The sequence below is a fragment of the Cyanistes caeruleus genome, chromosome 2 (assembly GCF_971803275.1).
Source record: "Cyanistes caeruleus chromosome 2, bCyaCae1.hap1.1, whole genome shotgun sequence".
Lineage (NCBI taxonomy): Eukaryota > Metazoa > Chordata > Aves > Passeriformes > Paridae > Cyanistes > Cyanistes caeruleus.
In genome coordinates, this window is record NC_141702.1 from 71569103 (window position 1) to 71581272 (window position 12170).

Genomic DNA, 12170 nt, shown 5'->3' on the forward strand with positions numbered 1-12170 from the left:
TTTATGAAAAGCACAGAAAATGAAAACTTTATTTTTACTTTGCCTGAAAACACAACTTTGTGTCCCCTGACTAAAGCATCAATGTCTATACATTTAAGACCAAGTATTTTACTCATACAGACTTTATCACAAAGTTTTAGCAGAAAACCAAATGGAATATAAAAAAGTAAACATGAATTTAACAGTTCTTTAAAAAAAGTATTTTAAAACCCCAGTGAGAATCATGCTTGTCCCTGAACGTAGAGTTCATAGTTTGCTTTTAACACAAATTCAAAGTAAGCGTTGTACTTCAAGTTGCCGAGTTCATTTGCTTGAAGCAAGTCCTTCACCTCTGGTAAATACTCACTTAACTGAACTCCTACAAAACAAAACCATTTATTACAACACTGATTAAGGTACTTTGCATTAGCAGTTAATACATTTTTAAGTAAGCACCTATGCCTGCCTCACAGCTAAATTACTCTTTTGGAATTGGGAAGCATTGATTCTATTATAAACGTCAAGAAATACAAAAAAGCTTAAGTTGCCTGTAAAACAGAGTTAATATTTTTTTATCCAGAGCTCAGTAATTTAATGATTAAACCAAAAATTCAAGTCTTTAAATAACACTTCACCAAAATAAAAATAAATATTAAATAAAAGAAAGAGAAAAGAAAGCTCAGTTCTACAATAACTATTATCAGTTGCAACAGTTCCAGCGTAGGGTGTGCAAGTCTTAAAAATGCAAGGAAATTAATAGGATCGAACACACAAAAATGGAACTGTTGAGAAAAACTTAAGTTTTATCTTTTTCACATGAAACCTTATGTGATCTGCAAAAAGTTCCTATGCAGTAGTATTTAAACCAGGCTTTGACCCTCAGTTGCTTCCCTTCTCTCCCTCCCTCCTCCAGCTGTAAATTCTATGGCCATAACTACCCACTAGCTGTAAGTGGAGAATGGGAGGTGCATTTTTTTGTTTTGGCTTCTGGAGAGGAAAAACAAAAGAAAAAAAAATGCCTAGAACAGATTAAGTTCTACTGAACGACAGTCAATTAGTTATTATCCTGTATCTTACAGAAGAGACACATTTACCACCAGAAGACCTACTTTACTGTACAGTAAGCAACTGCTAAAAATCTGTTGAGTGCCCCACTGAGCAAATAACTTAAGGATACTAAGATTATAACCAAAAAATCTGCTAATCTCTTATTCCTCTGAACAGTTTACAGAGATAGAATTAGCTCCAGATGATTTTAACTGCCTAATGGAATGATTTTCTTATTACTCTGAGAATTTAATAATGCTAATTTTTATATGTTGATGTTCATCTTAAGCAGCTTTTGAAACATCAGTTTCAAGACATTTAATTATATTTAAGTACACTTTACCTTCTTTCAACAGCTTTTGTAGTATTTTCACAAATATACTATCTTTAGATGCTTCAATTGGATCGTCTCTACCATCTGAACAGGACCATCTGCAAGTCAAAGAATAATTTTGGGAAAGAATTACACAGACAAAATAACAGGAAAACTATCAAGGAAAAAAAAAACACAGGAAGATTAGATAAATTATTAAAGGTGATTAATACATGTCCTTATGGAAGCATTATGTGCTTGGTTATAGCTCAAAGCAAGAGGTTTTTTTCTACCTTGTGTTCATTAGTCTTTATTCCAAAGGCAAAACTGGAATGAAACTGCACTACTATAATGTACTCTAGTTAGGAAGAGAACAGCAATGTTTCCCATCTTCTGAATGGTTAACAATCCCAACCAAACAACATTATTTCTTTGATAAAATAGAAGTATTATCCACTGAGATAAGAACTACCTATTCTCAGCAATTACATTTTACAACTGAGGTGATGAAAGTGTAGATTTAGTTTTTTGGTAGAATAAAGCAAGAGAAGAAATGCTCTAAGGTGGAAAAAAATCAAAACAAAAATCAAATACTGAGAAAAGAAATGGGGAAAAAATTTGCAAAATCTAAGTTGCAGGCCTGTAACAGCACACACAGTCACAAAACAAAAAGTTTATCTACTTTGTGATTTAATGTGAAGACTTATGAATATCAGTCTCATCTGTGATACCAAAAAAAAAAATCCCAAACAGATTTTCTTAAGAGGATGATTGTTTTAAATGACAATTTTTCATCCTTGCAGAGCTTTATATTCACCAGTTTAAAGTCAACACCAATCTAACTTATTTTGCTGTGGTTCTAACCTTTCAGTTGTTAAAATTTCCTGTTCCATGTGCTAAGCTGTCAGACAAAACTGGTTCTCATATCACTCCCTAAACTGCCACGGGCCCGTGGGACATACTTGTAACAGATCTGGACCTAGATCCAGAAGCTATTATTGACAAATCCTCTGTACATCACTGGTTTTACCCTGGATGTCTCTTCAGCTCCTAAATGTCTAGGATTACATCTTTGATTCCACTGAGAAAAATGTGAGGAAAGGAGGGAGGGAAGGGGGATTTTCTCTTTGGCACAGAGGAGGATAGTGAGGACACTAGCAGAGCATCAGGAGCACACTCAGCCAGACTCTCCATCCTACCTAAGAACTTTATCACCATCTGTAGCCCTAAAGTTAGAAACCACAGGTCATCCTAAAAGTAACTTCTGTCACATCTTGAATGTTTACTTTTGCACACAGATGAAAGTTAACACCACCTCTCTGTAAGCCTTTGTGAGCCTTGCTGGACTGGAAATTCAGCTGGGATATCAAGATTTCTACCCACTATTCAGTGTAAACTGTGCATCTCAAATTGCCCCTGGTTAGTGACCAAAATCTTATCAGCATTGTACGTGTCTGAACTGTTAAAATGCCAAATTCAAAATCCCGTGCTTGTCCAGGGTAGATAGATCATAAACCAGTAACTGGACAGGTGCCATGTAGGAGTTCTGAATTCTTCTGTCTTTAAAATAACAGGAAGGGAAAACACTTGGAATAGTGTGAACCACTTTCTGCTTATTATTTGTGTTATATGTGGACATAACTTAGTCATGCAATTAGGAATTACTTCCTAGACACCACAGCCATTTGGAATCTATCCTATGCGTCAGCGTTAATCCAAATGCTGCTTATTTCCATTCTAATCACAAATGGCATAGTGCACTTGGAATGTACTCTCTCCTCATCTTTTTTCCCTTAGGTCCCTCTTGGAACATAGGTGGGAGTTAGGAAAGCCTGAAGACTTCTGAAAGTTAGAAAGGAAAGGGAGGAAATGCCATTTGCATTATTTAACCTGGGAAAGACCAGCATCACTGATGAGAAGATTCTTGTGACCAACTGGATTCTGCCTCTATTTGGTTCTGAACATCCATAAGAGTGGCTCTTCTAAGCACTATTTAGGCTTTGATCTCTTACAGCCAAGAATGAAGTTTTAACTCAAAAAGGTGATGAAATTGCCAGTGTGGTTCAATGGCAAAACCCAAGTGAAATAAAAGCTGGCAGGAGTGACCTCTGCCTATGTTATCTTATTAAAAAGCTTCTATTTGAGATGCTTCAAAGGAGAAAAAAAAAAAAAAAGTTCAGCATTGGTCACTTCTTTCACCTCAGGAAAGGGTACAAGAACAAAAGCTGCATGGGTTCACTTCTGTGTCAGATGCCAGGACTGCATAGTAGGTTGCCAGTGAGATAAACCAACAAAGTACTGCAGATTTTTTTTGCTGTGGTTCACTTTACAAATAAGAATACATGTTCTGATCAGACACATTATACTTTACTAACCTTATCCTGTGAAATTAATGTGGTTTTGATGAATTAGAGAATAGTACACTAAAATATAGTTCTGGAAAAGCTGTGTCTCAGTAACTTGTATTTATACTTACCCATCTCTTTGGAGAGCCTTGCAGAGAATTTTAAGTTTAAGATCATTTACATCCACTTCTTCTTCCTTCAATTCATATAAGGAGAAAATATAGGCAAATTAAAATTTTTTTACAAAAAAATAATAATGACTCTGTCACACAGATTGCACCAATGAATTGGATTCTTCAATCATCAAACATTATTTTAACACATGCTGTTTTAACAGATGATCTGATTGGACAGTTGAAAGACCAAACACTACTTGTTTCCATCTGAAATCATGGATTCAGATGTTCTACATCACCACTTGGCTGCTGAAGACCAACTAACACAGTTTGTAAAAGGGCACATTTTAAAATACCAACTTTTAAACCATTGTATTCTAGGCAAATTTTATTTTACCATGTGCTAAATGATGACTGGAGTCAAAGCTCTTTTTTCAGTATGGCCAAGCTAACTAATGTGCATTAGTAGCCATGTTAGGATATATGTTTTATGAATGTATCAGTAAATGTTTTCAAAGATATACATTTGATTTGAAAAGGGCAGTTTCGTCATTGCATAGAAACTACCACCTCCAACTTGTGCTGAATGGTTCTATACAAGTTGTTAGAAACTTTAATATCTGTGGGGAAAAAAAAAAATTAAATTGCATGGGCTTAGGGTAACATTCATTTTATCGAGACAAAAAAAAATACAGTTGAAAAAAAAGTAGATGGTAAATCTGTGGTTCAAAGCTATTTACATGTTAGAAAGTGGTGACTATCCCACAGTGACAATTACTGAAACTGTCAAAAGGAAAGACACAAGAACTAAACTACTAAAACAAATTGATCTTTGTCCTGTTTGGAGACAGTCTGTAGAGAAGCAGAGCCCTAAAAAGAAACTATAGACTGTAAATGGGAAGTGAAGAGTGTAATTTTTCTTAAATTATCTAAACCACATTTGGTATTACGTTTCCAGTGACTTAAAAGCAAACTGACAAAATACATCAGAGGTTGCTTTAATTACCATACACTAAGCTAATGTGTCAATTAATTACACATGCACTACTCTAGCTTAAATAATAATAAAAAAGTCTCTAGATTAGAAATCCTTTAAAAAGTTTTTCTACCTCATCAATATATTCCAGCAGATCAAGTGCTTTCTTGAAGTCATATTCATTGGCTCTTCTGTTCTCATCACATATGAACATCTATGAAATCAGAGATTAACATGGAGAATTATTTTTAGCCTACAAACTAATGTAACTGGTATCAGGGACAACCCACTATGGGAAGACCACCACGTACTTTCTATTTACATGACCTTCTCATGAAAATATGTCTTGATTCAAATGCTAGTATTTTTATAGTAAGGAATATACTTAAGGTTTTAGAGCAGCATTCCACCTACGTGACAATGGTCTGTGGACAAATGATACTGGATACAAGGCTGTTGGGTTTCAAATTTAAGTGCCATTTAAGGCTGTAACATTCCTGGACTACTGTAGCCAGAGCTCAGCTCCACAAATAAGCTCTCTGAATTATTTCGGTAATTAAGCTCAAAGCAGGACTTTAGCACGTGTGCTGCCTTTCACTCCTTAAAAACAACAAGTTTGTTGGGGATATTTAATATCCCCCAATTAGAAATTGGTACTTCAAAGAAAAATTATCATTAACACTCTTTTAATTTATACTTTCTGAATTTCATTTTTGCATTACAAGTAGCAAATATTATCACTAGTTTGACAATAAGTGAGAATTCCAAAGGAAAACTGTTGTGGTGCCAGCACTTGCCAAGTCATGACTGACACTTCCTACCCTTCCCTAATCCTACAGACAGCCTTACTTAAAGAGACACAGGTAAGAACTTCACAATCTGCTATTAGCACAGTTCTAAGAAAATGATGAGAATGTAAACAAGCATGCTTGTTTACATGCTAGCTTTTGATTTTCCACAGGATTACAGAAAATTACAGAAAAATTGACACCCAGACTTTTTTTACAATGTATTGCTGTTATTCATGGAGTATTTTTTGTGTGCATCACTGGATGGTAAAAAAATGGGGCAAACAAGGCAGAATCAGTAAGGCTACTGGTTCCTGGCTGATACCAGAAAGGAGTGGGGAAAATGGAGTCAGCACTAGTACTTATCCTAATACTGGAACAGTTCAAATTTTTGTTTCTTTACAGGTTGGATTTTTGCAAAAGAGAACAGAAGTAGAAAGACTTCTGGTGCCTCTTTGCAACAGGTGACCAAAAGCCTCTTCCTGCTTCTAGTACTTCCTTCTTCTATGTTGCAGCATCCTTCTGCATTAAGGTAGAATTGTTTATTCATTCTGCCTTCCAAGTTCTGCCCTACCAAGAGTGTAAAGGAAGGTAAAAACTATCTCACATCCAAAAACTGGTTTAGACCAATAAATCAACTTCTGGCACTGATCTGATCTGCTTTTTCTCACAGCAGCACTCCAACAGAAAAAACTAGGACTAAACCCATCATTCTGATGTTTGCTGGTAGAAACTAAGTGAAGTTAAACTCATATGTCAGATCTTTAGGTGCTTAGCAAGTCATATAAGGGATAAAGGCAGCTGTGACCTTCTCCTTTATTTTATCACAAAGGGGCAGAAAATATACTGGAAGTTTACCTGTGTAACGAAGAAAACATGAGACACTTACATCAATGAGCTGAGATGCAGACAGCACTGGCATATCGTTGAGGTTCAACTGTTTCTCTGCCAGGAGCTGTTCGGGAAGAGTCTCCTGATGTAACAAAAAGCGCTCCTGCTCTGATATTTCTTGTAGTCATTTAAGGAAATGAATGTTTCATGTTATTAAAATGTAATAATAAATTTTGTGGCACAACAATAACTGTCAAGTCACAGTATTATTCAAGCCTACAAGCGTTTGTTGTGAAGCATTCTATTTAGGCTCTCATCCACGTTCCCAAAGCACAGAAATACTTCCACTTCAGTACTGCCATCCCAGGGAACCAGTTACTTACTCTCCACTCATGTTCCCGGTGTAATGAAAACACATAACTTATTTTGCCCCAGAACTTCAAAATTAATAGAGAGGATTAGATGGAAGCTGTTGCACTGTGCAGGAAAATGAGTTGGTTGCAACTTTAAGGAGCTGTGCCACGGACATGCTCCATCTTGTGAACTGTTCAATTTTTGACTGTTTTATACTTGCCAGTATGAGCTGCTTTAGGATGAGAAATTTTGCTAGTCTGAGACATTCAAAATGGAATAATATCAACCACACTTTATGAACCCTGCCCTTCCCAACAACTTCCATTGCATATTAGAATAGGGAAAATAATTCTGTGGAGCATTTTATCTGTTTAGAGAAATAAGCAAAATGTGGCAGAAATAATTAGTCTTTCCTTATCAATAGGAAAGTGATACACAAAGATTTTAAGTTTTAAAAACTACATCATGTGCCACACAGAAATGTGTGGCAGAACAAAGTCCAGAACAGTTTTGACAGTCCTCTAGCCATTGTAATAAAGCTTTGATTATCTCATTTGTCATTTTTAAATTTTCCTATTGAAAGGTGAGATTCTTCACATCAGCAAAGGCATTTTCACAGTGATAAAAAACAAATTTAAACTTCAAGATTTCATGCAATGCTATATAAGTTAAAAGGCAGATAATACACTATTATCATGAGCTAAAAATAATTTTTAAAGCCTACTTAGTTAACCTAATTATTAGCAGGCTTTTTCAATAGGACTTAAGAACGATTCATTACACAGATGGATAAATACACAGATAAACAGAAGTAAGCTTGAGCAGCAACCCTGAGTCATATTCCAAAGCTTCCCCCTGGTGGCCAGAATCCTTTAACCAGTTTTCTCAAACCCACAGCACTTGCGCTGCACAGTGTTTTCCAAAGGGACAGGAATGGCAGAGCAGTGGAACCATTGCATTTGGTAATGAGGCAGGCTAGATATTTGTACTTTTCCTGTTCACATAATTTCAGATAGAGTACAAGGAAACACTGTCTTGGTAATCTTCTTAGATACAGAAAGTAAAATCCTGAGAAAGAACTTCTTGATCACGGCTGTATTTATTTGCAGCTACATTACTGCACTACAACACAATTACCAGATTTCCTTGTACAGCCTAAGAGCCTCATGACTAGAGAAGAATTCAACAGTGAAAGCAATTCTATAAATGGGCCCTAAGAAATTAATTAATTTTTACCTTGCATCTGAAATATAAAATGCAGATTCATTATAATAAATTCAGTGTGAATAGTTGACAACTTTCAGCCACTTCTCAAAGTACAGGTGCAGCTTGTTATTTTTGACAATATTTTACATGTTAGTAGAAAAAGTGGAAAGGTACAAATTTGCCATGCTCATAGTCCTAATTCACATGTGAAAGTGAATACTGAGGTTAGCATCTCATGCTGTCTTCTTTGTGCTTCCTAAAATGAGCAAAATCATCAGCCTATTTATTCTTACCACACTAAGTCAGCACCCTCAACATAAAAAAACAACAATCTCCAAAATCAATGACATTCCAATTCTTTAATTTAGTAAGTCTTTTCTTCACTTTGCCCTGTTTTTATTTCTCACCTTCTATTTTCTCTTGTAGTATGTCTTCTGAAAAGTCTGATGCTAGTGCAGCTAATTTGCTCAAGCCAAGAAGTGTTTTCTTCTTTGCAAAATATCGTGTCTCCATATTTGCTAAAGTCTGCAACGTTCTGTGAGCCTAAAATTAATAAAGATGCTAGAAATCAGTTCTGTAAATTAGGATCAGAAGGTTAACAGACAAGAATTTTATCTGAACAGAAGTCTCACAGCTATTTGTAATACTATAACCCTTAATTTTAAAAGCTGTAGAATTTGCACAGTAAAACTCTGCATTACACTCCTCAAGAAGAGGCTCTCTACTTAAACAATATATTTTAAAAATCTTTACATTGCTAATCAAAAAAACCTACCTCATTCTCAAAGGATAAATTGCAACTTCACCCATTGTGTCTTTAGGATCTAATTCAATACTTTGCAGTAAAAGCCAGGCAAATATGTTTTGACAGAACACTTCTGCATGCAGGTTGATTTACCGGTTAATTCAGGAATTTGAAAAAAGAGAATTGTGTATACCTGCTGCAGTAACCAAATACAGAGGCAAGAATTGGTTTATCAGACAAAGGAACAGTTTCTGAGCACTTACTCAGAAATGAACCATCTACACTGAATTAACTGTGTATTTTAGAATCCCTACCCCCTCTTCAAAGTGCTTTGCCACAACACAGAAAACCTCAATTACCACAAATGGAATAATACAATATTCTCAGAGTGGTTTTTGTTTGTTTTGGTTGGGGTTGGTGGGTGGGACTTTTTTGTTTGTTTAACAATATGGCATTGTAAACCTAGAATCTGCAGTAAGAGAAATGTTTCCATGGTTTTCATTCTTAGCAAACAAGTATGTGGATTGAAAGAAGCCATTTCTGATTTGAAATACTTTTAACTGTTAAATGAAACGCATTTTTAAGTCTAGCAGAAGGATGGAAAGACTGACCAGCAAGAAGAAGGGATGTAACTGGAAAGCCCAGAAGGCAACAAATAATTATGTTTAAAAACAATGTCACATTAATCTATCCACATACACATTTGCTACTAAAAACACTTCAAACTATGAATGTAAGCAATAAATGTTATCAATAGCTTTTTTACTTTCACGATACCACCAAATTCTGTAGCTTTAAGGTGTTAGTCTTGAAAGAGAAGTTTCATTTTTCCCCTGGTGGGATAACATTAAAATGCTATTGATATTCACTATAAATCCACATATATTCCAATTCAATTTAAATTCCAAAAGAGTAGTGATCATGTAGGCAAACCAAACTTCCTCAATAAAAAGTACCAGCCACCAGCCAGGGATGAAAAACAGCCCTGATTTCCATTATGTGGTGCAGCGGCTTACCTGAGATACCAGATGGTGCCTGAAGGGAGGCAGCTTTTGGTACTCCAAAAGTACCAAATTAATTACCTGCCACCCTTTCCCCTAACTCACTTGGATAAGCTGTCTTTTGACAAGTAAGAGTCATAACTCAGTAAATTACCTACTTGAACATGTACCTGACCTGCTCAACATGTGTTCCCACTTGGCTGTATTTAAGAAACCCTACCTTTTGCAAATCCTGGCTGTTGATGTCATGTAACCAGCTCAGATGTTCATGTGCTTGCAAGAAACTAGCCAGCTGTCCATGCTGAGCAATAGGCTGAGATAACAGCTTTCCTCGCTTTCCTTTTTCCAAATACCAGCGAAACAGGAAATCTGAGAAGTTCTGAACATAACAGAAATATGAACAAATTTTAAAAGTTACATTGGAGTATCTGGTTTGCCTTCTAAGTGCTTTCTAAAATAATAAAATAAATAAATTTATAAAATTTAATTTATAAATTTATAAAATATAAAATACAGTTGGTAAGAAAATAGTAAAAACCTGCTTGAGAAAGCCAGACACCCACCCACATGACACAAAATAGTGTTGATAAAAATCCCAATAAGAATCCTGGTAGGAAGTGTTTAAAACATTCATGAGCTCTCTACAACAGATGCTGATAAACACAGAATCCTTCAGTTAAAGTGATGGAAATGCCAAAAGTAAATTCTTCACTTCATAACACAAGAACAAGAATCACATCAATCACAATTTTTCTCATCTCATTTTCAAACCTGTTCCTTTGCCCCCACACTCAAAACTCCATGCTTACTATTTCCTTTCATAAACAAGTTTACTTCAGCTGTCACTGTTTTTGAAACATTCCCTCCTACCTGCAAGTTAACCTGCAACTTTCCTTCTCTCAGACATTGTTTAAAAAAACCTGTCTTTTTATGAGAAAAACCACCCTATTTTATCCTCAAAAACTTGAATGTGAAGTAACTAATCAGGACTTCTGTTTGAGATTTAATTTGGTCTTTTCAGGACAATATTAGAGTAACATTAAATTTTAATTGCATTAACAATTTAAAAAATGAAGTCTGAAGAAGCCATCAGTCTACCCATTAGACTAATATATTCAGCTCTACATTTGCCAGAGTAACTTCTTTTTGGGAAGTTTTACATTTCCCCTTTAAAATAAAGCATGTGAAGATGGGAAAAAAAAAAAGAAGAGATAATTTATCCCCTTTGACAGCCAGGCTGAGCATTTAAGAGGCACTATTTAAAAAGCTTGCTATAATTTCTGTCTATTACTGATACTTCTGTTCATTTGTTATTAAAACAACATTTATGTATTCTCTTTACTAGGAAACATGTAGACTGCAGGATTTCTCTATCCCCAAAAGTTGTGGAAAGCTAAACAAATTCATCTCACCAATTGTCAAATTAAGACCCTTTTGTTCCAGTCCCACACATTTCAAGTAATCTCTACCACCTTTTCCTTAAGCTTTCTAATATTCCAGTACACCTAGTTATTACATTAGATTTTAACAGACAGTGGGAAAACTGTCCAACATATGTGTAGCAGGGCAATGCAAAAAACCCCAAAGTAACAGCCCTACCTTCCTACTCTTCCTAACTACTTTTCTATTTATACACTTAACAATATCATCTCCTTTGGAAATTATCCTCCATTTTATATTATGTTACTTTAATGAAACAAGAATGTGATGACAACAGCACCTGAGTGAAGAAGTCAGAAAATGCTGAAAAATGTTAAGAGTGAGATAACATTCTGGAGCACAAAAAGATCCCATGAAAAGGCACTGTCTATACAGGTAGCACCTTTATTTCTGCTGGCTAGCTTTGCCTTCCTAATGTAAAATGTTCCATTGAATACTTTACAGTGAATAACAGCTTCAATTTTCCATGTTGCCCCTGTATGTATACATAATTACATATGCATTAAAAAAAAAAAAAAGGGGAAAAGAAACCCCAGAAAGAAATAATAAACTTTGCAACATTTCAGGTGCAAACTTACAATAAAACACTATCTAAAATAAACAGAAGAGACTTGCCTGGTCTGCAAACTGAGTCATGTAGCGTTGTAATCTGGACTGGTTGTCTGTCTGCTCACACATTTGCACCAGGATATCAAAATCGCAGTATTTCTCTGCTAAAGCAGCTGCCAACTGGTACTGTCCCAGGGAAACTGAGAACCAAGCAAAAGAAGTTTTATTGAACAAGTTCACCTTCGTCTGAGACCAGAAAAATGAAAGCAAGTGTCAAGTGCTGCCATCAAGGAGATACTCACACACTCCCAAAGGAACATTCCCCTCCTGCATACATCTCACACACACTCACAGAACTACCTCCTCTGTCCTACAGCACAAGAGGGAAAAAGTGAATACTAAATGGCATCATATTTTCTATTTCCTCTGGAACTTAGCATCATCTGCTATTTGCACTGGGGGAGGGAATTCCACCCATGA

At 35.6% G+C, this 12170-nt stretch overlaps 1 protein-coding gene across 1 annotated transcript in view; it reads right to left on the reverse strand.

The window, feature by feature from the left end:
- NUP133 (nucleoporin 133) overlaps positions 1 to 12170 on the reverse strand; it is a 30194-nt gene continuing 18024 nt past the window's right edge. The window contains exons 19-26 of the mRNA XM_023923860.2: positions 11757 to 11890; positions 9922 to 10080; positions 8363 to 8498; positions 6454 to 6572; positions 4910 to 4990; positions 3816 to 3880; positions 1370 to 1458; positions 1 to 358 (exon numbers count right to left, since the gene is read on the reverse strand). Of these exons, the coding sequence (XP_023779628.2) occupies positions 222 to 358; positions 1370 to 1458; positions 3816 to 3880; positions 4910 to 4990; positions 6454 to 6572; positions 8363 to 8498; positions 9922 to 10080; positions 11757 to 11890 (920 nt within the window). The 3' untranslated portion in view covers positions 1 to 221. The remainder of the gene's footprint in view (positions 359 to 1369; positions 1459 to 3815; positions 3881 to 4909; positions 4991 to 6453; positions 6573 to 8362; positions 8499 to 9921; positions 10081 to 11756; positions 11891 to 12170) is intronic.